The 26,722-nt window shown below is 39.7% G+C and overlaps 2 protein-coding genes across 4 annotated transcripts; both read right to left on the bottom strand.

Moving 5' to 3' along the window:
- Window positions 1-103: 103 nt before the first annotated feature.
- Window positions 104-11,674, bottom strand: LOC139614497 (inositol polyphosphate 5-phosphatase K-like). Of its 3 annotated transcripts, none has more exons than XM_071471826.1 (14): window positions 11,547-11,674; window positions 11,062-11,158; window positions 8,731-8,835; window positions 8,523-8,631; window positions 8,188-8,304; window positions 7,279-7,454; window positions 7,079-7,190; window positions 6,833-6,942; window positions 6,682-6,708; window positions 5,044-5,269; window positions 3,418-3,555; window positions 3,249-3,332; window positions 3,067-3,171; window positions 104-2,914 (listed from the first exon to the last, which is right to left on the bottom strand). In XM_071471826.1, the coding sequence occupies exons 2-14, from the start codon at window positions 11,145-11,147 to the stop codon at window positions 2,819-2,821; spliced, it is 1,491 nt and encodes a 496-aa protein (XP_071327927.1). In that variant the 5' UTR covers window positions 11,148-11,158; window positions 11,547-11,674; the 3' UTR covers window positions 104-2,818. The 3 variants fall into 3 exon arrangements, with proteins under 3 accessions (XP_071327927.1, XP_071327928.1, XP_071327929.1); XM_071471827.1 differs by having other exon boundaries at window positions 11,062-11,193; window positions 11,547-11,658; XM_071471828.1 differs by lacking the exon at window positions 6,682-6,708.
- Window positions 11,675-11,788: 114 nt separating this feature from the next.
- Window positions 11,789-21,875, bottom strand: LOC139614529 (phosphatidylinositol transfer protein alpha isoform-like). Its single transcript, XM_071471861.1, has 12 exons — window positions 21,717-21,875; window positions 19,905-19,935; window positions 15,923-16,068; window positions 15,583-15,674; window positions 15,345-15,352; window positions 14,987-15,061; window positions 14,155-14,238; window positions 13,893-13,970; window positions 13,665-13,775; window positions 13,390-13,512; window positions 12,854-12,920; window positions 11,789-12,762 (listed from the first exon to the last, which is right to left on the bottom strand). Exons 1-11 carry the CDS (start codon window positions 21,731-21,733, stop codon window positions 12,876-12,878), a joined length of 810 nt encoding a protein of 269 aa, XP_071327962.1. The 5' UTR covers window positions 21,734-21,875; the 3' UTR covers window positions 11,789-12,762; window positions 12,854-12,875.
- Window positions 21,876-26,722: the final 4,847 nt, after the last annotated feature.

The following is a 26,722-nucleotide window of genomic DNA, read 5'->3' as shown; positions in this document are numbered from 1 at the left end:
CCAACTTGCGCAGGTAGTGAAGGAACTAACTTTACAATTTGACACAAAAGAGCTGCCAGAAATTATCCTGCTAATGACTTATAAAAAAAACCCAAAAACGTAATCAAAGGACCACACAAAAAATCATTTAATATTTGCATTTGCAAGACTATACACTTGTTGGTATTCTGTTACAGTACATTACATTTTATTAATAGCTGAGAAAATAAGTGACTCTTTAGCTCAAAAAAATTAAATAAAAATAAAAGTGACATAAATTGGCTAATATAATTGATTCCAGCAATAACAACATTCAGTAAAAGAAAATCTTCATAGAGCTAAAAATTTAGAACACAAATATTTAAAAATCAAGAGGATCTCAGAACAAGAAAGGCAATGAAATCCATGCCGTGCTATGAGAAATTATCTTATGAATGTTAATGATACATACTGTATCAAAATCGAGCAGCATAGTACAGTACAGTAAATGTAAAGCAACAATCATTTCAAAGGCACTTGCTGAATCCATATCGTTCTCTTAAAACTAGGTATTCATATTCTTTCTTGGTGCACACTAATAATAATGAATAAGGCTGTAAATACTGATTCCTTACTGTAAACAGTGCAACATGTCTTTCTGTGATGCCACAAACAGTAAAAAGGGAATGATTAATATTAAGAAAAGCTGCTGGTGGGTTAATAACACAGCAGGCTGACAATGACCCACAAGTAATCTGCTCTTTAAAAGTTAAATTTATATTATATATATCTGTTTTCAAGTTCTCCAGGAACAACTGAAGTGAATTAAAATTCTATGAGGAGAAAATCAAAACCACAAAATGTCTTATCTTTCTACAGCAGTCCACTCACACACCAAGGTAAGATATTCTGTGAGCCCTATTAATATATCAAATAACACACATTTCACACACACATAAATCCAGCTTATATACTACATAAATTCTTTCTGGGAAAGTAGACAAATTAAGATCAGCCTTACAGGACCAATAACTTTCCTCATATTTTATAATGAAGAATTCCTTTTTTGTAAATCCAGCATATTTTTAAAGGGAGAGGAATAGAGTCAGATCATCTTCTGGTTTTAAATAAATTTGAACTTCTCCTCATTTGTCTTCAAAGGTTTTATTCAGTCTTATCTAGTACTTAACTCTGTGTCAGCCAAATCTCTGAGGTCTGCAGGGGCCGCCAAACACAACCTTTTCAGTTTTCTCTCCAACTGAAGTAAACTGGGCCAAATTTGAGCAGTTAACAGAAGACAATATAACATGTCACTAAAAATGCTTCCATAATACAAATGCGTTGTAGATAAAAACATGATTTCTCCCACTTTATCCTCAGTTTTATTCAATTACAATGCTCTGGTCACCTGCAGCCCACAGAGCTCCAGTCACTGGTAGAAGAGTTATTCCTGTGAGAGCTGTGATGGAACCACTATATGTTCAGTGGTCCCACAACTTCAGAGAGTTTGAAGTGTTGTGTTGGTTGTACGCTGACTCAGTTTTCATTTTAGGTGGGGCATTTCCTTTTGACTCCTACTTCCTACAGGTATGAAGCACTGATTATCCCTTGAACAAGGAGCACTATTCATTTTAAAGCTTTAAGCCGGACTGAAACGAACACACAGAAAGTCGGCTCCTGCTCCAGCATCATATTTGCCATGAGCATGCAAATTAGTTGTGTATAACCACAGAGTGGCTGCAAGGATACACATCTCTTCAAGTTTGCTAAGAAAGCAGTGAACATTTGCTTCAGCAGTGAACCATAAATCAACTGTGCTCACAGAGTCACGTAATCAAAAAATGGACAAAGAGCTTTGTTAATTTTGCGATTCCCTTTTCCTTTTCAGAACTGTATCAGGTTTGTTCAAGACTTACTAAGAGTTCCAGCTTCTCTTTGAGCCGCACCAACGCAGCTCTGACAGCAACTTCAGCATCTGGAGTTTTTTTTTAAACAAACATTTTGATCCAGTAACACAGAACTTCCTTTCATCAACTGACACTCAAAGCAGCGGGCCTTTACAGATCCAACAACATACTTAACCCACCATTTTATCCATATTTTTTGTTTACATTTTGGAAAATTAGCACCATTAAAATTATGCCAAGTTAGCTATTAACAGTTCCTGTTTGCAATGTACCAATGGATGTTCAGTTAAATATCAGAGGATAACTTTGATACTGAGGAAAAATTCAACATGTAATGATTCTCAGGCAAGTTCTGGAGTTACAGGAAGTATCTTCTTTCTATGACTTCTATGAGATTAACATTTGAGATAATATAACGGAAGATATAACGGGAAGTACTGGTCACACCAAATCAAAGAATGTGTGAATCATGTCTGTGTGCTCAGTTTTAAATGAGTTTTAAATGCAGCAAACACAAACGGTTAGCATGTTTCTGCCCACAAGACAAAGCTGGCACTCCTTTGCTCAGTGTAAGGCCAATTTAAATTTGAGTTTCTATTCTAATCGACCTGTTTTCAGGTTTTAAGTCAGTTGATGAAGGATTAATGTTTTCTGTTTTACCTTCAACTGTGGTTAAAATATGCACAGAAAATGTGACCATAGAGACCAGCTGTAAAAAAAAAAAAAAAAAAAAAAAAGATACTGACCAGAGGTGTAAGTAACTAATAACCACACAAGGAGCATGAGAGACGTCAGTGGGGATGTGTAAAAGCACAAACATGTAACATTTCTTAATCTGCTCTTTCAGTGGCAGGTTAAGTTGCACAGTGATGAAAAGCCTAGTCTAGCCTTGGGTAGTCCAGGCCTGAAGAGTTTCATCTCTACGTCATACCACAGCTATGACTCCTGACGGATCAGTTCCAGAACTCGTCACTCGCTACAGTTTTGTCTAGTCCGTTAATCCTCTCAGGGACCAAGCCTTCCTCGATGGCTACCTTGGACTCGTGGACCTAAAAGAGAAAGCAGCAGATCACACTGGTGCTCATTTACATGACCAGGAAGTCTGTTTAAATGAATTTCAGGTTGTCAATGAGGATGAAAGGAAAATAATTATCCATTAGTCGATATATCTATATATATCTATAGCTACAGTATTACTCACCTTGAATGGTTCACTGATTCCAATGATGCATCGCAGAATGCTGCTGTAGTAGCCCAGCACACACTCTCCTCCCTGCACAGGGATTTCCTCTTTACTAACATACACCTACGAAAACAAAGGCACGTTTAATAAACCTGTGGGAGTTTTCTAATGCTTTTACTCATTGGTGTGCGAGCTACTACCTGTATGATTTCCTCATTGAAGGCCACCTCAGCGTCTTTGACCCATGTGTAGGTGATGTAGTCTGTTATACTGGCGAATCCAACCTGAATATCATACAAACATTTAAGATTGTCATACTGAAATATCACATTTAACCTGACAGCGGTAAATAGATGTTGTTCAGCCAACCTTATAGAGTCCAATCCAGTCCCATGTACTGGAGGGGAACGGCTGCAGAGGGCTGTAGAGAACCATGGCATCGATGTCAGCGCTCCAGTCGCCCTCCGGCTGCAGACACACCAGAGGAGTCTCGTACATCTTCCTCAGCTGCAGGTGAGGAAAATGTGTCAGAATTTAAGCTGCTGTGGATTTTGATGGGGAATAATTATACAAATGATTCACAGGTTTGGCCTGTGTTCAGCTCTCAGTTCTTCTGTAGCTTTGACCTGAATCTCTTTTTGGCTTGGTGTTTTGTTTCGCTTCTTATTTTACTGTTCACTGTTCGTTCTAACCTAAATCAGTTGTATTCAATTACTGATGATGCAGATCTCAGCGATTACTTTGGGGAATACATTATCATAACCAGTAGAAATAATGTCCAAAGACAATAATAAAATAAGACAAAAGTTGTAATAAAGAGCTCCTTTAAAGTCTCTTAAAGGTCCCATATTTCACACTTTTCCTGTGTTTTATTTAAAGTGTTGATCTCCATAAGAAGATATATTTGTGGTTTTAAGAACCAAAAACCATCTCAGTGTAGTTTTACATCTCCTCTTTCAGGCTTCTCTCTGGAGCTCTAGTGACAGGTTAATGAAATTGACTGTTTTCTGAGTGATTGAATAAAAATACAGCAGATTTCAGGTAAACACTCAGAGAAACCAAATCCTGCAAGGTTGGATGGTGGGTCCAGGTGGGCGGGGCTTCGGGCATGGCTGAGAGCGGTGGCTGTTTTGTTGTGACATCACAAAGTTCCAGAAGTCCTGACAGCTGGTTTTAAGGCTCAGTGGACTGAGGCTTTGATACTTTCACAGTATTAATATTGAACCTAGACCTGCTTTATAATCAAAAAACACATGGAAATCTCATTTTATACAATATATGATCTTTAAAAGATAAGATATTATCATTAACAATAACAAAACTTCCACAGTTTCAGTTAAGAAATCACATGAAAAGACCCAAACTAACAATGCATTAGTCTGTCTCCAGATACTTTCTGACTTTCCAAGCCTGCATATGGTTTTCAGCTTTAAACACATTCCATCCTGCGAAAGACTAGGTCTTTATTTATTTATTATTCAAAATAAATAATCTATTTTTTACAGCGCACACACAGCTTCTGTGGTTCAATTCTGGCAGGGGCCCTATTTTGCATGTTGCAACCTCTCTATCTCTACTTATACTTCCTGTCTTCCTCTTCACTATCTACTGCAAAGGCCAAAAATAACCTTTAAAAACATTTTTTAAAACAGCTCAGTAAGTCCCATTAATGGCTATTCAGCAAATGTGACTCAAACGGGAGAAGAATGTGTTTTTGTTGGGGATTGTCAAAATAAATTACAGTGTGTGTTCATGATAAGAATTTTGGACAATGTTGGAGCTCTATGGCTCCGAGGAATCAGAGAAAACAGACTTTGGACACACAGTGTTGGTTTTGGTCTTTCAACCCTACAATAAGTAAGCAATCCAATCAACTGCATCACAAAGAAAGGATGAAGGGTGTGTGAGTGAGACAGATCAAACTAAACTGACTGAGGGATGGTTTAATGTATCTGTATCATTCTGGAGAGCAGAGTCGGTGTTCCAGTTTCTCACCTCCAGTGTGAAGATGCCGATGACAGGCTTGTGGTCACTGATTCTGTACTCCATGTTACTGGTGTACAAGTCCTGCCTGATCTTCAGAGGGTACTCCTCATCCTCCTCCAGCTGCTTGACCTCCCTCGCGTCCACAGTGTTTTCATCCTGCTCATCAGGGGCTGTGGCTTTGGGTCTGAGCCGCCATAGAATCCTGTCCGTCCAGGCAGGTTTACGCTTCTTACCGCTGGACAGGTGGTTACAGACAGACAGAGAACAGAGGGGAGGGGGCTTTAGTCAGGAGAAGAATCAACAGATAGAGACAATACTCAACCCTACATAACATACAGGACAAGGTATGGAAATGGAAAGTGTCCCTAATGATGGAGTAACTTGAAATCATACTGCAAACAGTAGAATAGACCATTTCCTGTAGTGATTTATATACAAAGTGTAAGTTTTTCTTGTCATATCTTATATTTGACACAAGGGCAGCTCGCATTAAAGAAATATATTATCTGTGCCATGTTAATCCACATTATTACAACTCTGAAATGAAAGATTGCAGGTTAAATTTTTGTTTTAAATTATCTCCAGTTTCTAATGGTTCTTCAGAGTTTTGATCTTGTTGATAAGAGGTTAAGAAACATGGAATCAGGTCTTAAAATCTATTTACTCGTCCTGTATATTTCAATGCATGTGCGAACACTTCACATCGTCATGTTCAAATATGTGTGACACTTTGGTTTTTGTTAGTTTTAAAAAAGAAACTTCTTTGCAGATTTCTACAGACCAAACAATAGCTCATGCTGTACGGCAACCTCCATCAGAACTGCTACCATGTGTGAGTTATAAACCAACAGACACATTGAACGTATAGCGTCCCTGCTGCTATCCATTTCTGGCCATGCATGTTAGGCGTGAAGTAGCAGCTGTTCTGGGACCCAGAGAGGTTTATAAACACCTGTAGGTTAAATGTGGGTTAATGTAAACCATTGATACTTTGCTATTAAAGGTACCCTGTGGACAGTTTCTTTCATTTAGTGCTTCTCAGAAAGCTTGAGGCCTGATAAATGTGGTGACTGTCTTTTTTATTTCATAAAACATTTGCTAAACAGATTTTCTAAATATGTCAAAATCTGAAATGTTTACACCCACTGAACAGTTTCTTATCCTCTGACCTTTGCTGGAACATTGCTATACATTACTGTGTGAAATACATGTGATGTAAACAAAACAGGGGCCCACTAAAAAAAACTTCACTCCATAGCACCACTAGTGGTCATAAACTCCACAGTGTACCTTTAATAACAATATTATGTCCTGTAACAACAGGCCTGTGAGCTCAGACAGTGCTCTGTAAAGTAAACAAGCATTTCAGTCTTTTCTTCCCAGAGACAACCTGATGTTTGTCTGAAAAGGCTGGTGGTTGTCTGCTTGTTTGTTTCATTTGCAGAGTGTTACAGGTGAAGATAATCTTCATGAAGCCTTTAAAAACATGGTTAAAAGTTACTGCATAAAAAAAAGAGGATACTACGTTTACCAGCTTGTTAAAAGTCGTGTGAACACACATACTGAAGTGAAGCTAGGTGGATTTAGACAGAGGTAACCTGATATATTAATGGGGGATTTGGACACAAATGTACTTTGCACTCTTACTTAAAGCCAAACCATGTCCTGTAGAGCCTGTGAATTTGGAAAAAGGTACAGATATAAATATTCTAAGAGGTAAGTATAATTATAGTAGTATAATTATGGTAATCTAGGATTGATTGTATTGATTTCTTGTATGTCACGTGGAGACAGTTACCTGCTGTCATAAGTATCACAGTTTAAATCAAACTTGTACGTGGGCTGAAAGTCCAGAGGCCCTTCGTCAAATTCCTGAAGCATCGGTTCTTTCTTCTTCATCATAAGCAACTGTACAAGATAACACACACATTTTCACAACTTGAAACAAACAAAGCAACGAAACGTGCACCAACCATTCAAGTGATGTGTCAGAGCAGGAGTTAATTATCCCGTACAAAGCTGGGTGATTCGTTAAAGGTCAAACCTGATCTTTGCTCCACAGCAGGTTGTAGGTTTGATTGTTGATACAGGTGCGGACAAAGTGCATGCCGTGGTCCTGAATTCGGAAGTTGAGATCTCCAAACCAAAAGACCAGCCTGGAGACACAATGAGATAAATGAAGCTTCATGTTCTTTAAACATATTTTTGAGTTAACTGGACTTTGTATTCTGTACAGCTACTCACCTGTGGTCAACAATTCTTGGAGCCTTTCTACATTCAAAAGTCTGTGTGTCCATGATGCGCTCAAACTCATCCACTCTCTCAGTGGCATATTTCATATGAGCAGCTAAGTGGCAGTTGAGGAAACAGAGCATGTGTCCATAGAAGGACAGATGGATGGACACTCCCCCTTTGTTTCCCTGAGAGACAAACAGGAAGAGAGGAAACCAATGTCTTCCCAATTAAGACAGAAATACAAGACAAAACTATCAATTTTTGACAAATGTAAAAAGCTATTTTTGATATTTATAAGATGAGATGGGATGTTAAATATTACTAATATTAATATACTTCTGTTCCTGCGGTTTAGTTCCTGGATGTGACACACAGTGGGACGTGTTGTTGACACACTTAAATCACACATTTAGTTTCAGTTCTTATTTAAAGGGAAGTGTGCCAGTTTCACAGGTGTTTGGGGAGCACCAGTGCTGATGTGAAGAAAGGAGCATAAAGCCTTTTGTGGCTCCAGGTGACGTCACCTGAGTCAACGTCGGTTGGAGACAACTTTGAAAATGAAATAAATCTGGGGTGTGGAGTTAGGAAGAAGTGAGACCTCTGTAGTCTGCTCATCATCTCTGTTTGAGGCGTCATTAGCCACTATGAGCATAACAAACTTAAATCTCTGACAAACTGTCAGTGGTTCAGTTGCATTGTGGGTAATGAAGGCACCAGGTTTTAACTTGGGAAGCAGAAGTCTGGAACAGAAATGACAATACCTCTGGATCTGCAGCCTCTTCCATCAAGAGTCTGACAATATCATATTATTATGTGCAACACTAAATTGATCAAGTACTCTTTTAATGTGTAAGTGTGTGTGTGTGTATGTGTGTGTGTGTGTGTGTGTGTGTGTGTGTGTGTGTGTGTGTGTCTCACCCAATAACCAAAAATTCCTGTACGTGTGTACGTGGCCTGGATGTCTCTGATGAAGGGGACGTGCTCCACCTTGGAGAAGAAGAGCAACAGCAGACCCTGCATTCTGATGGATGACACCTGAAACACACACACACACACACACACACACACAGAGTGTATATAGCAGCAAATTCTTTAATGTGGCATTTTAAGTAAATCTAGATGCTGTTCACCTAACGCTAAATTTTAGCCCTCAAATAGTTTCACTTACAGAAAAGAAAAAGATGAGACTTCTTCTAGCTCACCTGTAAAATGATGTCACTTCTAATGTGCGTTCAGGTGTAAGAGATCTGTACCTTAATGTATTTCCGTGGTGCCAAGGTAGACATGAACAGATGACTCCATGGGTCATCGAATACAATGTCCGACACAAATCTCAGTGGCCCTGAATACACCTCCTGCAGACTAACACACACACACACACATACACACAAATTTTAACTCTCAGTCATTCTGCCACATATCCAGTGATATAAACAAACTCCTGAGCCCTCCAGCACCTACCCGATGACGTAGAGGTCTGGGCTCTTTGGGGAGTTCAGATGGAGAAGCGAGGCTACATCATCTGGAGGATCAGCTGTGGCCACGTTCCACGTCACCATGTGCAGCCTGTGGGTGTGGAGGACGGGAAAACATCGTCATTAGCACATTACTTTCGCATCAAAATACATCCACACTGCATCAGGACTAAAAGGACAGTGAACGTGCTATTCGATGTGACAATCTAGCTTTAAAATACACAGCATCATCTCACGACTTCTCAAAGAGCTTCATTCAGTGTGGCAAAAACCAAAGATGAGCACGTTATCTGAGTTACAGTGAGCTAAAAGCTGTTACAGTATGAGCACTGTGCTGTAACAGTTAACACATAATGTGACAAGTCATCCCTGCGCCCAGACTCACTACACCCATACCACTTCATTTTCTCTGCTCATTAAAACACAGTCAAATGTACGACAGAAATCCAAAGGACAAAGTTCTACTGGAGGGTTTCAATTACCAAGAATCAAGAGTGAAGTTCACTGAACCCACAGGAGAAAAATCCATGAAAGAATGTTAGTAAAAAGGAACGAGTGATATTAATCCTGTACAAAAACTCCACCTTCAGCACAAAGGAAAGACAAGCAGAGAGGCGACATTCTTTCTCCACCTGAAACTGTCTTTCTTCGGCTTGTTCGCTCTCTTGCCACAGACGAGGAAGGCGTTATCCAGCGTCTTAACCACTTTCTCATGCAGCTCGTTTTTGGGGTCCAAGTCATCCACGCAGGTCATCAGCTGGTTGAGCCGATGGCGCAGGAGCAGTCTGCTGCCCGTTGACTGTGTGGCATCGCTGGAGATGCTGTCAGAACGGACACGCCCTACAGTGCCTAAAAGCCGACTGATTTCATCCATTCTGGCTCAAAGTGTGAAGTGCAGCGAGGTCAGCTGTCTTCCGTCTTCTTGAGAGGCAAAGAGAGGCCAAGATATTTATTTTATTGTATACCACAATAAAATAAATCCAACATCAGATGATTTTAGGAACGTCTGAATTGCCCGAAGGAAACACAGGCACAGTGTGAAGTTTTGGAGGCTTCTGCAGAATCAAACCACTGAGTGAAATGAGGAAAATCCTGGCTCAAGGAATTAGGTGCTCCACAGTTGGACTGAGTGATTACTGAATTGTTTCATTTGTCTACAAATCGTCTTTGTGTTCTATAAAAACACGTCTAATCTCACTGTAAAATGTTTCAACATTAGGCCTATTAAAAAATTGGGAAATGCATGAACATAAAAACTCTGTCCCTTTGCACCCAGCTGCTCTTTCCTCAGACAGGGCGGCAACAAATAGTTTTTTTCCCTTTAAATCTGCATTGTTGGGCAACCTAATCCACCAGCCATGAGAATTATAGTGTGGCAAATATAAAATACTGTGTTTATACTTGAAGCACATTCAACCTGAATGAGACAGACAATTATGCTTTAGGGAAAGCCTTGATTCTGATTCTGATTCTGATTGCAGTTCTGGTACCAGCAGCAGGCACTGACATGAAGAGTTAGTCAACAAATTCTCATTGAAAAATCTTTAATTAAATAAAATAACAGAAATATTTTGCAGCTGTAAACCTAAATGTCACATCCAAACACAAGACTGCCAGAGGAAAGGAGCAGATCATAATGTAAACCCTGTCTTTCAAACTTGGACAATGTCATCTCTGTCTACAGAAGGCAACACCAAACTGCCTACAAGAACAACACAAAATAGTGCCTATGAGGAGATATCTGCTGCTCTCATGGATTTGAAGGTAAATCAAGTTAAAGCCAAATATAGATAGCACTTAAAAGACTGGTGCTTTAAAAAACCCTAAAATCACACAGGACTGACTCAGACAACATCAAAATAATGAGAAATCTCAACTGAAAAAAATGGACCATCTTGAAAAATCATTTGTACGAACTCTATACTCTTATATATATTTGTTCCAAACACAATTTGGGCTCCATTCATCACAGCCCATCACATCCATCCCATCAATCACAATTCCATATTTCCTATTGTATAATTAGGAGTCTGCAGTTACAGTTCAAGAGGCTCTGATCATTTGTTTCACAATAAAAACAGTTCTCCTGGAGAACAAAGGCAAGAGATTAAGCATAATATGAGTCTGTCTTCACCACCTCCACCTCAACAGTCTGGTTTGAATCTACAACCAAACACCACACAAGAAAAGTCTACATCATGGAACACTTAGTGGTTGAATTAATTGTTTTAAGCTTTTTGGGGCTTTTATGAATACATGGACAACTCCGTGCATCATATATGTTGTGTACTAGCGGGTTCGCAGGGCAGAGGCCAACCTGAAACCGTCTCTGTCGGAGTTTCCCTTCTTCAAACTGGGGTCTGGCTGCTGCTGGACGTCCGACTGCTCCTCATTCTCTTCCATTATCTCCACACCTGGAAGGCAATGAGGCAAATCCGCTATAACTTACCTGAACGAAGTAAAAACACAAATAAAACAATGATACAGCTTTTGCTCCGTACCACTAACTGTTAGCTAACATTGCTAATAACTACAGCCTCTACTTTGTGTATAAATTGCGGACGTGTATCTAACATATTTAATCTCTTATTCGGTTATTAAAGAGTAGTTATCACACCTTGTGTAGAGCTACCTCTATGTGGATAACCTAACATGAACACCCCCCCCCCGTGTTGTTGTTCTGTCAACGTTAACAGATACCGCTAGCTACAACGCACAGCTAGCTAAACCTAGCTTATTTTCATCAAACACGTAACATTCAAGCTAACAACCTGGATTAGTGAGAGTTTTATCGTACACTACCTGATTCGCCCTCAGTAGCACTTGTTTTTTCGTAGTTAATCTACTTGCCGAGACACGTAAGGTAGTGAACATCAGCAGCCTGCTTACAGTCGCTGCCGTTGACCCCGCCCCTCACCGGAAGAGCTGCCTTCAAAATAAAATCGTAACATTTGGATGCTTTTATTCTGAAGTATTCAGGCTTTCCGTTTCATTGCAGCCGCAGGTGGAGAACAATGAAGTAAAATGTACAAATACACAAAAAGCAAGGAACAAATAAATTGTCTTTAATATACTACACAATCAAATAAAACATTACATTAAAATACAGGTTATTTCATCGAAAACAGGACAAGGCTTACAATGATGCATCCTAGGCCAAGCTTTCGTTGTCAAGAGTGAACTGCTTCATGCATCAGTCATTTAGAAATCTGCTCAGAGTTCAGGTTTTTCTCACACTATCACTAACACTCAAAACCTTACCCAAAGCTATAATTAAAACACAGCAGTTGGCATCATATAAAGCTAAACCAACCGCCTGACCATCAGATGGTGCTGTCAGACCCAGATTACACTGTATATTAAGTACTTTCAATGTAAATACCTCATATGTTATAGTTTTGCCTCCAGCCACCATGTTATTATGAATTTCCAGTTTGAGAAAACAGAGCAATAAGTGTATTTTTTTTAAATCAGGGAAGAAATTTGTCAAAAGCAATGAAGCCTATTTTATTTTTGTCAATTATTTAAAAAAAGACAAAAACAATTTAACTCTGGAGCTTTTGTGTATGTAGACAGAAAACTTCCTCTGGTAAGTAAACAATAAATCACTGAGAAATGGAAAGTACAAAATCGAGAAAAAGAACAAAATACAAATAACCGCTATTAAAAAAAAAAGGATATCAGTAATCAGGAATGTTGTTTCAGAGACAACCCACACCTGTTCCCCAGTGTTTTAAAATTCAAGACGACCAAATAGGCATAAGCAAGAACATTTCATCCACAGAAGGGATTCCCCAACTTGCAAACTTGTCTCTTAAAAAAATAAATCTAAAAGCTCCTGTAGTTGTATTCAAATGTAGTCCATAAATGCACACAAATGCTTTACAATAATGAGCTCTTATTAAGAGCAAATTTCACTAGCATATTTGTGTGGCATTCTTGATTATGCCTATCAAGCTGTTCTAGGTCCAGAATGTGAGGCGAGGAGTCCGAGCTTGCTGAAGGAAGGCACATCCTCCTGTTTCAGAGGGAACAAAAAAAAAAAAAAGATTAATCCTGTTCAAAATGCTACATGTCAACTTTCTGCAGAACTATGGTTTAATACTCACAGCGTTAGCCCGTCAGTTGCAATCAATCCTCAGCCGCCATGCCTTTAATTTCATCATTCTTCCTCATCTATGACACAGAGAGACACATATGTTACTGAGAAGTGTACAAAAGTGCCTGATTTGTTTTATTTAGCACAAGCACTGCTGTTGGGAGCAAAATAATACACCAAATCCATTTATATATACATGCCTGCCTTCCCTCTTTTACACAGTGGATCAAGAAACTGAGATTCACTTTAAATGGATCAAAATATAATCGAATCTGGTTGGTGGTAAATTTTTCTTATTTATTTTTAATTGTGGATACTTAGTTCCTTGACTCTTAATGATCAATATTTCTTTAACTGTTCTTTGTTATTGGTTGAACTGAGAAATCAGCCCAAAATATCTTGTCTACATCAGTCATATAATGCGATGTGTCTCTGGACATTCACAGTATCTTTTCCGTGTTATGTGATGATGCCAACTTATTATAATAAGACAAGTTTATTGTTCTATTGAGAGGTGCAGTGGTGCAGTATTCTGTGCTCTGTCACCTCATCCAGCTCATTCTTCGTCTCCTCCTCCATACGTCGTATGTCATCCATCGACAGATCGATCCACTTGTCGATCCAGCAGAACAGCTGTCTGTGGAAGTGGGTGAACAAACGCTTCTCCACCTGGACAGAGAAACAGAGGGAGAGGAAAGATAAGATAATAGTGCAGGGAAATATACTGTTAAGGTAATTTGAAATAGATGTCTAGTAATGTGTGCAGAAATCCACACACTGGCCAAAGGAAGGCAACTGATCTCAAAAATCTCATTTTGTACCTTTTGAATCATGTTTTCTATCTTGCCCTGTAGTCCCAGCCACTTGAATTTAACAGTGACTAGTTTGTAGGCGCACATGTGTGGACAGTTGGGGTTGTTCACGAGTTCTTTCTGCAAAAAACACAGATGCACAAATAACATTAACACTCAGTCTTCCCTCCTTTAAAGTCAGTGATTTAATTTCTTTAATGGAGCGAGCCAAAGTGAAGGTGAAGTGAGGTGTCGTACCTTCCAGTCAGGTCCCAGAGGCCCTCGACCCGTCTTCTCTGATTTAAATATGGCTGGATCATGTTCTGGTTTGTAGTCCTAAAGAGTGAATGCAACCAGTACAATGACAGACAGCATAGCTGAGACAAATAGGAAGCAACATTATAAGCAGCTGGTTTATTATACTGAATGTTTATTGTGATTGAGCTAGTATGTGAAAAATCTGACCAAAAACCCGAGCTCATTTCCAAAACACATTAAAAAAAGCTTTTTTCCCTCTTACCTTTGCACTTATGCAGCTTCTGTCAGCAATGTCAATGTCAACGATCTCAGTTGCTTCCCATGAGCTTTGGTCTAGTCCATGTACCTGCAGCAAGACAAGAATCAAACCATCAGTCAGGTCAGTTGCTTGGTAAAGGCAAAGAACACGTATCAGACTTCCTGTTTGTAAGTGTAGTTGATCAGAAAATGAAGGTTTGAATTGAAAGACAACAGGACTCCAAACCTATAGTAGTGATTTTTGGATTAATGTTATCCCATCATTGTCAAAAAGCAGTTTCACTATATTAGTTTCACCTGAACTATGTAAGGCATTTGAGCACAGAACAAGCAGTAGTTATTTTGTCCACAGTTTCTTCCAGTAGACTTACACAAATAAAGTCAAAGGCAAAGGCCTGCTACAAGAAATATGAGCTGGACAAAAAAAACAGATAACTAAAAATATCTATAAATTTTATTTAAACTCCAGATCTGTTATCCCATATAGTACCTGTAAAAAATAGGAAGATACCTTTGATTGTGCTATAACTTGGGATCAAGTATTAGAGTTAATGTATAAAACAACAATAGACACAGTTATAAGATACTTATATTTAATAATAATAATAATAATGTTGTAATAATTTACCATTACAACAAGGAAAATGTTAAATTTGGGATACTGCTGAGTCAGATTTGTTTAACAGAATCTGAGTAAGTATATATTAACTAAAATTACCTCTGACTGCTAATGCATCACAGTGACAATGCTAACATGCTGATGTCTCACATGTATTATGTTTATCTTACTTTTTGTTCTTAATTTATGCTGCTATCTCCAAAATGACACGACTTACATTCTCCTGATCGCCCATATCAGGTTTGTGCCACGTCTCGATCTTAATCATGAAGTTATCTTTCATGTAGGCATTCTGTAAGCATGGGAGACACACATGATGACGTCAGTCAACAATCACATAGTTCCATGTGTGCACACATAGTGATTACATTAAAGCTTGTTAAAAAAAAAAAAAAGGAGCAGCGCAATGTCCACAAGTAAATGCACACACAGAACAGCTACTGTGTGGAGTTTAACTCATCATTTCACCTCTCGTCTAACATAGTTACCATCTCATCTTTCACTCCCTGTACTATAGTTATAAAATGAAATTTGGTCATAATGTTTATGGACTAAAAAAAAGAAAGAGTACTTACTGTAAGGACTGCACCAGAAGAGAAGGTTGACCGTGATGGAAGAAGGATGGATCAGAAAGAGAAGGAGATAAAAGGTTCATTTATAACATACAGATTCTGAGCATCCAGGTTGTCAGGTCAGGAACTCCACAACACACAAAGTAATGTGGCTGAGAATGGGCTGCTATATGCAGTATTAAATCATTAGCTGTCACCCATCATGTTGTATGTATGTGGGGGTGGGGGTTCAACAACTCACTGGTTCGACAGTAAGGATAAGCGTTCCAGGCCTCCTCGTGAACCTCCAGAGAGTCTTTCGGAGCAAACCTTCGGATGATACCTGGCACTTTACTGTAAACACACAGACAAATTAATGTAGAAGTGTGCAAAAATCACAAATAACTCTTGTAACTGTAAATTCACACACAGAAACATAGGACACATTCGGTAAAATTTTGTAGTAAAACCAGATTACTCTTCACAGTTTTCCTTAATTGAAGCCGTCGTCAGGGTTTCCTCTTTGGAAAGAGGTACAATGTTTTCTGGATATTCCTCTTTAGTCTGAGATATGCATTTTGTAACAGTGTGGAGCAGCCAACCTCTGCAGGTGGTAGATCTTGTGGGTGTACTGTCCCTTCTCTCCATCCTTCTCATAGGGCTCGTTGGCCAACACCTCCACACCTTCTCCTCCACCCGTCTCGTTCTTACTGGCCTCTGCTACCGCATACAGCTGACCCACCTGGTACTGGAAGGAGGACAAGAGGAGAGTTACTGTGCATCAACTGAATCATTTCTCTCACCCTGAATTATGCGTCGGTGCTTCGACTGCAGAGCTGCTCTTTCAGCTCATTGTTTTGGTTTAATGTCCCACATCCTCTGCTGTGATTCGGTTCTGATGAACCCAGTGTGTTTTCTCTGCTGCCCCCATGTGGCCAAATAATGAGTAATGAATTAGATGCTTCTTTTCCATATTAAAAGATGACCCAAGGTTATGAATCTTCATTACATTGTACGATTTGTAAAAAAAATAAAAAACCTCACTAGTTTCTACATTAGCTTTTGGCTAAGCATACTGAAAAAAAAACCCAAAACAACAAAAGATGGGATTTAGATGATCGTTAGACTGCTATTTAACTTTGACCTCTGTTAACCATTCATGTAAATGACCGTGAGTTAACCATTTTCCTTTATTCCAGACACAGACTTCAGCATTGAAAAAAAAAAAACAAAAAACAGCAGAGTAAGCTTTTTGTTGACTTCTTTCCCCTCTCTTCCTCTTCTTCTTCCTCCTCCAGTCCCCATAGTTCAAACCCTTCCTGAGTCATGTAAAACTGTTGTGACACTGGAAAGAGTGACTCACATCAGCCTGGCCAGCACACTCCAACTTCACACACACAAAAAAACTTTTTAGCAAATGTTAATTGCCTTAGAGTTTGGTCCCCTGCGGGTGGAGAAACTGGTGTTTTTATCCCCCCTGTGAGATTAATAAATGCTTCTGCATTTGAGCTACAGTTCACTTCGACACATCTTCTGCCATTTGCAGTTTAGCTGGACAAAAATGTTGTCGCTGAACCAGGCCAAGCCCTCTTCTCCCCAGAGACAGAGCGCCGCTACAGGCTAATAACCTATTTTGGTAGCTGCAGATGCTCGGCCTCGCCGCTGTGAGTAGGTACTCAGGAATGTGACTAGTCGTGCAGAACCAGGTCTTCTCATTGTCAAGGACAGTCAGACATAATGCAGATCTTTACTTTGACAACATTCGGCTACAAACAGCAAACAGGCTGAACCTGAACACTGGACAAAACCTGTTGAGACTAAAAAAGTGAACCTGCTGGTTCACATCAGGCGATTGACTGACAGAAACCAGGTGTGGACTGTGAATGAACGTTTAATTTATTTATAATGAGAATACAAAGCTTATGTGGCATTTAAGTCACATGGGAATAACCGTTAACATGACTTCACCACCCCAAGCAACAGCATCCTCCCAAGTGTTTTCTTGTTGAAACGTGTTTGAAGCCATCAGTGTCCAGCACCTCTTCCATACAGAGCTGCATAGGAACTGAATAATTTCTATTTTAAGGTTGTAATTTCATTACTAACAACAAACACAAAATGAAATGAATGAGCTGTATTCTGTTACGTTATCTGAAATGTATGATTTTTCTTCACTTCTGTGAATATATTCAATCAATCAGGGCTGTAACAAACAACGTTGATTTCTACTATTTATTCATGAACAATCTTTTTTTTTATTGATTAAATTAAGAACTGCACTGATTTTTCTCATCAAGTTTAATTTGCCCATTATGTGCACATGAGTACTACTACTACTACTACTACTACTACTACTACTACTACTACTACTACTACTACTACTCCTACTCCTACTACTACTACTCCTACTCCTACTTCTACTACTACAACCTGTGAAAACTGTTGAATGATATGTGTCTGTGGTTCTGGAGATGCTTCATCAAGTTTGAAAAAAAAAGTTAACCCTGATGATGTCATAATGATGTCATAATGATGTCATCAGTGTTTCATGCGTTGAAACTAAATTTGGATCTCATACTAGGGACTAAAAGTCTCTGATGCTTCAATTCTCATCATTGTTTTTTTTAATATGTTTCTTGTTAGTTCTCTAACTTAATATACCTTTTATCGTTTGATGATTTTGTCCATAAAATATCAGAAAGTAGGAAATCTAAACCTTTAAATATTATGTTTAGTATCAGGGAAGACTTGGACTTGGAAAATCAGCTCATTTTGACATTTGAGAAGCTATAACAGTGTAACAGTGAATTTTTGTCATTTTAAACCGTGACAATGAAAAGAATTAGCTCAACGTTTTAGCTTCATTTTCTGTTTCTGCTGAGTTAAGTGAGAAGATCAACACCACTCACATGTCTGGGGAGTAAATATGTAGCTTCAACCAGCAACTGGCTAGCCTCGCTTAGCTTAGCATAAAGATGGAAAACAGCTTGCCTGACTCTGCCCTCTGTTGTTGAGTAATCAACAAATATTCAGCTCTCTAAAATATTATGCACAACAAAATGTTTGCATCTGAACCTAAATTTCCATATCTTATATTTTCAAAAAAGCACATTTGATACTATAAATATAAAATACAGAAGCATTGACTAAAGTAATAGCTGCTTACATTAAAAATTGTAGTTTGGATATCCTGCACTCTGTTACACATTTTTAGGTACCCCTCCATACCATAAGACTCTTGCATCATATATCGACAGCATATGTTGATTAAATGCAAAGATTACAGAGCATCACCTCTGTTTCATTCAGATTTAATCCAGCTCCAGTTGCTGGAATGGTCACACTTAGTTACTCAACTAACACGCAAATCCACAAAACATTAAACATCGAAACGGATCAGAGAGGAAAAGCCCGTCACTCAGCAAACTGTGATTATGTGGCTTAGTGAAATACTCGCTACTGCTTTGAGTGAAGCAATGGAAAAAACAAAGAGTGCAGTGTTGTATGGACCATGTGGATTAAAGAGGAGAATGAGCCAGTGGCCATTCTGTAAAATAAAGGAAAAAGTCTGCATACAAATAAGGTGAAGAGTCTGGCACTAATCTCGCGACAACATGGCAGCAGCCGGTGGTGTGGTAGATTAAACACAGCTAAATAAATTCTGCACCTGATATGAAGCTACTGCTGAGTGTTTAAACTGCAAGGGCATCTGCAGAGAGCGGTGCACTCCAACAACAACATCACACGTCTGGGCACATATTGTGCTGAGTGGCAGCCACTTAAGTGTAGCATGTGTAAAATCCTATCTGCTCTGTTATGCCTATAATCATCTCTAAAGGCAGTTAGAACATATGCACGGTGATAAGATTCCTGTGAGGAAAACTAAAGAGCAGCTAAAAATATTAATAACGTTTAATCCACTAGCTCCACAGAGACGGGAAACTGGTGCTGAAAATGATGAAATCTCCTTGAGGGCAGCAGAACAAGCCGCCCCCCAACCGCTGGTAAAATAAACTGAGGAAGTGATGACAAATTAAGGCAAAATTTAAGGCTTTCGTGATTACTTCGTACAGTGCCTCAGTATAACTGTCCCTGTAGACTCGTGTTTTCCATACACAAGTCTACTTGCATATCTACACACTCCAATAAAGTAGGTGTTCGTTTGCACCTAGTTTGTTTGCAGTTGTATCCATGTGCATATAAAAGCTCTTGAATTATTACATAAATCTCTGCATTTTTGTGTGTAGAGTCCAGTTGTGATTGTATGTTTTCATCTGCTGAGATTTTAAGCGAGCATTTAATTTCTTCATTAGACCAGAGAGATTGTTTCGCAGCTCTGTTCGAATGATTGAATAGTTGATTGGATGATTGGATAGTTATGACATCACATCCTAAACAGCAGTCCACTTCCTGTTTTGTTACAGCAGTTTTCACACCTGATGTGAGCCGTACCTGAGCACACATGAGCTGTACTCAGACCATCTCTAAAGCGGTTTGTCCGGCTGTAACTGGAGCATTTACATCACAGTAATGCCAGATATCATGTAAAGCATTAGTATTAAAAGCAAACTAATGAGTCCTTACCTCCTCCACTGAAAGGGGCAGGACGATTCGGCTGCAAGAGAGAGAAAGGGAACAAGGAGACATCAGGGCACAGATCTACCAGTCAGCCATAAAACAGTCACTAATAATAAAAAAGGATATGTTGTCACAGGTAAACATGCCAACACTTTCTCCTAACTTACAATCATCAGCCTTCAAACAAAGGCTGATGATCTGGTGTCAAAAGATGGAATTCATTTCAAACTGCTTCTAGGTGTGAGATTTAAAGGAACAGTACGACATTTCGGGAAAAACATTTATTCGCTTGCTGGTGGCAAGAGGCGACTGCCGAGCCAATTCAGACATGGCGGACATGGGGCTTCAGCAAGGACCTAAAGAAACACCTGCCTTAAAAACAGTTAAGATAAAATGTGCACCAGCCTGTTCACACTTTACAGAATAACGTCACGAGTCAGGTTTTCAGAGAGAACAGCTTTGAACAGTAATATACAATGAGCACTGGGAAGTGGCGAGACAGTTAGTTCTCTGCTAGTGACCCACTACGATGAGAACCTAAAGAAGAGGAAGAGGAAATTATAAAACTGCAATCAAGACTGATACTGTGAGGGAGCAAATAAGCGTGGACATTTTGGTGGAAACCCTGTATGTCTGTGTGTGTGTGTGTGTGTTTTGTGTGTCCTTCTCCTGTGTGAGTTGATACAATAGGCAATTAATCGCCACCTGTTGCCAGTCTAGCAGGGCCTGAATATTTCATCAGAACAGATCAGAGTGGAAGAGGAGCCCTCCAAGCATGAACGTTATGGCTGGTGTGATGAAAAAGACATCGTTACCCTGCACGGTTTACACAGTCTGACCTTAACTAAAGGGGTCTATTTATTCTATCTCACAGGCAGTAGACTTGAGGCACAGGACAACCACCCTCAGCATTACAATTTAACAGGGCTGAGCCTTTTGATGCACTTTGCACCATGGTCATATGACAGCCAGCTACTGGATGATGTTCCAGCAATGATGTGCATATGACATGGCAGCTATAAAAACCGCCCGGCCCAGGAGCTACAGTAAGATAGGAATTAATTCATTCACTCCCTTCATTCAAACCCTTTGGAGGAAAGTTTGTGATTTATTTGGTCATGTAAATAAACTGACTCAATTCTCACAAGCCTTGTTATTTGCCGAGCTCAAAACCCCCAAACTCTGTGCAAACACTTTCCAACGTGAGATTGTTTTCCTTGTAAATTAAAGGGCATGTTTTACCAAAGATGAATTATCATTTTGAGATGATTTCTCTACTACGCCATAAATCAATTCCTAAAAGAACAAATTAAGTCAATGGAAATTAAACTGAACATTGTCTGGGTGGACCCATAGTTTTCCACTTCATACCAAATTACACTGTAATGTCAGCGGGTTAGAAGCGAGGAGCGCAACCCTGAAGGTTTGGTTCAGTTACGCCGCTATTTCAAACACAAAGTTAAACTTTCCTATGCCGAAATGACGCTCATTCTCATTGTAATCCAAAAAATACTTCACTTCAAATTATAGCATGGAGGTACTTTTGCTAACAACCAAATAAGCTTTAATTTGCCAGAACTTTAATGGGAGTTCTGAGAGTCCCACACCGGAGTTCAAATAACTCGAACAAGCTGAGGTGCTGACTGGAGATACACACATTTTAAACACCGGCAGCTTCATCCGAGCCTCATTTCTTAAGTAGTTAATAATTTGACAAAAGACTGATAAGGTAAGCGACAGAGAAAGTGACCGTGTGTCTTGTTTTCCACCTGATTAAAAAAAAAAAACGACGCCGTTTCAGAAAGTTTTAATACTCACAATTCTTTAATCAGCATCTTGACTGCGCCTCCGTCCGAAAACGAGCCTGTGACAAAGTTGAAACCCCGGAGAAAGTTTGAGTCCGAGCGGGCAGAGAGTCGTTCATCCACCGGTTGACGCTCCTGTCCTCGGGTTTTCTTCCTGGAAGATGTCGTGATGTGAGCGAGGGGGCGTGGCTTCGAAGGAGGAGGAGTCACCCACCTGTAGTTTCAGGTAACTTTCATGTGACGTTCACGGGCAGTCGGTACAATGAACGTTAAGTTGTGATTATAGCTTTATGTGCATGACAGTACCCCTGCAAGATAGTGTTAGTGCCACTATTGATCCTGCTTTTTATTACTGCCTTCTAATTCTACTACTGCAGCTAATATCAGTCAAATAATAATCATATTAAGCAATAATATTTAAGCACCAGTAATCTCAACATTGATTTTTTGTCTTTTGCGGTGTAAAGTAGAAAGAATCACATCCCTTTTTATTTGCAGAGTGGAGCTGCATGACTCAAAGATCCCAGTGAGCCTAATGTGATTCTGCAGTATCTGGTATCAAATAGTTGGAAATCATTGTCATTCATGGTGTTACAAGTCATGATGAGTGCTGCAAAGTTACTTCTGTATCAGTGATTGCAGCTGGATTAAGCATCGGCTGGTGCACAGGGATAATACAAGACTCCTTGTCTTTCCAGAGGGTGGAGTGTCTGAGTGTATCTACGCCCCAGTGTGGTCAGACCAGTGGAGGGAGAAACCGCCAATTCTGGCTCAACCTGTTTATTTGTGGCGACTCAGACAGTGTATTTCCACTCAGGATGTTCCTCTGTGATTAACACATTGCTGAGGAAACTCTGCGTAGTTGCAGTTGCCCAATAGGTTGCTCCATATATCACTTACAGTGGTGTCCTGTATGTATTAAGCTGATGTTTCTGTTCTGTTTGACTCCAGATATAATAAGTAGAAGTGTTACAGTGAGAGTCTGACCCCTGCTGCTCAGAAACAGTACTGTCCTGCCTTTACAAGACCCCAGAGGTTGAAAAAAGAGACACATCTATACAAATTATTGTGTTTATTTTGCTTCATATATTGATCTGTCTTTTTTTTTTTCTTTCAGTTGAAACAGCATGAGTTGAAATATTGTCAGTGACAATGGCTATACTGTGGTACAAGACAAAAGAAAACCAAATATACAATATAAGACCATGAAAATACACCTTCTCGTAAACATCGGAGAAAAAAAATCAGATCAAAGACAACAAAACTAAACTGAAACATGGTAGGAAAAAGATACAAAACATACATGCCGGGGGAGGGAAACAAGGCGTCAGTGTTTCATCTAAAATCCCCATTTCCTATCATCACACAGCTATAAAAACACCCAGAAGCCAATGGATTCATCTTCAGAGAATAAACGATTTATCAATACATCAATCAACAAACCAAACTACTGTAATGCAGAATCCAAATCCAAGGGACCAGGAGGATGATGGCGTTGAGGACGGGATGAGTCGTTTAAGGTACGGCAGTGAAGGAAAGTGCTGATTAGGTTCCCATTTTGAGGGAATGAAGATTTTACCTGGTAACCCATCACTCATTCACCCGGGCTCCATTATCACAAAGTTCATGGTTAAAGACAAACAGTCTGTAAATCTGCTAATTTCATGTTAAGCCAGAGTGAGTTCAGGACGGGTCACCAAGCAAATGAAACATAAATGTCCATCATCACTCATATTCATAGTTGAGTACTGCATCAGAGTCAAATACAGGACACACTGACAGAGAGGCCACGCATGGAGGAAAATTAGCGCCATAATTACTGATATGTGTTGTATTGGAACGACAAGTTTAAATAAGGTTTCAGGAGCTGAAAATGAAAACTGTTAACAGCTCAGCAAATTAAAATTTCTACATTTCTATGTACAAATTCACATTGTTGTATCTTGTGTGTGTGATGTGCATTTGAACATATAAGATTTCCAAGGAATAACTACAAAAATGATCGATGTCTCTGTGTTGGTTTGTATCTACAATGTACAAATAAAGGTTGTCAAACTGCCACCTTGCCCCAGACCTGGGGGAAAATTCATTTCTGTACATTTTTGTACTTAAGTAATACAACAATGTCAACTGTTGAACAAAGAAATGCAAAAGAAATAAAAGAAAATGCAGAAATACAAAAGAATATATTGAATTCCTGGATACTATCTGCGGAAGCTTAGTCATTTGATATCTGACAAAACTGACTTTTTTATTAAATGTAGTTTGGCCAATGTGTGGAGATTCATTATTATCTTCTGCATTATATCATTTTCTATGACATGCAGAGAAATGTACAAATGTGAATTTAGTTGTATTACAAATGTACATTTTTTTCCACTTTACAAAAATTAATTCACATTTGTAACGTTAAAAAAAACCACAATTGAATAATTTCAGCACCTGTTTTACTCCATACGCTTCTCTCTGACCCTTTACAGATAATTAACTCATGCAGTTTAGTGAAGATGAATGTGCAGCTCTGATATACATATGTCCACACAAGTTCCTGAACTGAGAGACAAGACTCTGCCACGCTGTCCGTGCACATAAAGGCAATATAATGAACATGTGAAGCAATAGTTTTTTTTTTCTGAGTATAAAAAAATAACAGCATCTTTCTTTTCCCATGTTCTGAATTACAAATCTACATCTGAAGCTCTGAGTATACATTCTTTGCATCATGCACCACTAGGAAGCAGCCATGCACTGCGTGTACAATGCAGTGGGGGCAGGCCATTCAGAAATACACGACTGAGGTCCATCTTAGATTTTTCTAAAGTGCATCACGTGCCATTCATCTCTCACTTAATCATTCGCTGGGCGCCTCCGGTGGTAGCGGAGCCTTGTCTCTCAGCTCTGTCGTCAGGAAACATTTCATGATGTGTTTGTAGGCTGATGGGTGGATGAAAGCAATAGATAGATGGATAGATAGAGGGAGGGAGAGAGGAACTGGGTGTGCCACATCCTGCCTGAATCCACTCCTCCCATCATGTGGACACATAGAGAGGCACTCTGAGGGTCATGGCTGTCTTTGGAAGTGCCTCTGTGAGTTACTGCCAGGCAGAAAATATCACTCTATGGCGTTTGAAGACAGCAGACTGAGTCAAATCGCAATCATTATCTCCCCTGTATCGCTCTCTACACACTCCACGCTTCTGTTCTGGGCGTTTCTTGCAGAGACAGACTCTTTCTTGTCTGTGTTGTTTCTCAGAAGCTGGAGGAACGTGTCTTTTATCAGCCGGCTACCTTCAAGCTAATGTCCCTTTATGTGTGTAAGAGGTGAATTCAAGTTTCCCAGAGCTGCTGCTGCTGCTGCTGCTGCTGTTGTGTCATGGCGCAGAATTAAAACACAAAACTGATAAGACACAAAAAGCAAAGTAGTCATTTGAAATTTTAGCTTGACTGGTTCTTTGGAAAAACACTGAGGAAGCAGGCGTTGGTAATAAACTGATGGCGATTTGTTGTTTTGTTTGTGGTAAAATGACTTCAACTGCTTCTTTTAAGCAAAATACACACACACACACAAAAAAACACATTTCTGTCATTAACTAGCACCCTTTGTGATTTATCAATACAGTCCATAAAATGTACACATATCTGCCTGTCTGTGTGTGATTGTGTGTCAGCGTGTTGCCCAGCACCCAACAGAAGCACTTATTGCTACGACGAACCGAAACTCCAAAGTCACGCGTGGACGCGGCAGCGCCACCTCTACGCCACTCCAACCTTTAAAAACACACTACACCCAACATCTTCATCCCATCTACCTACTCTAAACACACTTCCTCCTCCTCAGCTTCAGATCAGGTATAGGGGGAAAAGAGACTGAACAGCACATCTTGTGATCATATTGCAATAAATACATTTGGAAAAAAACAAAACAAAAAAACAACAAAAGGTTAAATTTTCCAAACATACATGAGGAATTCAAAAACCAGACCGATGTGGCAAGTTGAGTGTCTTCCTGCGCTAGTGAGTGAGTGAAACTGTAATATAGGACCAGCACTGTCATCACCGGCATCATGCAGTGTAGTTTATCCACTTTCTCACACTGCATCATGTAAAACACACACACACACACACACACACACACACACACACACACACAGATGCTGCAGTGTTTTATTCTAACTGACCTGTGCACCATGTGTTTTCTTACTGTTTGTGTCAATAATCTGAACTGCTACCAATACTGATCCAGTCTGTGGATTCTTACTTGGTTAATGCCCTCGAGCACAAGACCACTGTGTGTGTGTGTGTGTGTGTATGTGTGTGTGTGTGTACTTTCATTGTCTCCCAAGCAGCTGAATTTAACTCTGGCTTGTGCTGTCTAAGAGAGACGAGGGCTTTGAGACAAATCTGGACCAATCAGAAAGTAAACGTCGTCATGGTTACACGATCTTCACATCGCACCAGTTTTTGTTGGGTGCTAAAGTCAGGTGTCTTAAAAGCACAACATGGACACAGAGAATTTGTCTCATCACTTTCCATTGGTTGGCATCTTCTTCTTCTGTGGTTCTTCTTCTTCTGTGGTTTTTTATGTAAGACTGGCAGAGGCTAAACCAGTTGACCGTCAGTGGCACATGTAACAGTGTGAAATAAAAAAATGGCAAGAGTGAGGAAGAGGAGTCATTTGGGTAGAAATCATAAAAAAAAAAAAAAGTCCCCAGTTGCGTCTTCTTTCTCCCATTTAGTCTATTTTCTCCTCATTCCAGAGATGCAGTCGAAGGGAGGGGGAGGGGTGAGGTGAGCCCCCTCCACACACAACACTGCGGGTGGAGGGGGAGGATGGACGCGTGTGTGTGTGTATGTGTGTGAGGTTCCCCATAGTGTATACTCAACAGATGGGTGTCACAGTCTTGTTTGACCAAATGGTAATATGGCAGTAAAATGCAGAGTGTGTGTGTGTGTGTGTGTGTGTGTGTGTGGGGAATGTAAGGGAGAGGTGGTGGAGGACAGAGTGAACGTATAAAAGTC

The sequence above is a fragment of the Trachinotus anak genome, unplaced genomic scaffold, assembly GCF_046630095.1.
Source record: "Trachinotus anak isolate AG129_WGS33_773 ecotype Australia unplaced genomic scaffold, CSIRO_AGI_Tana_v1 ptg000034l, whole genome shotgun sequence".
Taxonomy (NCBI): domain Eukaryota; kingdom Metazoa; phylum Chordata; class Actinopteri; order Carangiformes; family Carangidae; genus Trachinotus; species Trachinotus anak.
This window is presented reverse-complemented; position numbering and strand designations above follow the sequence as displayed.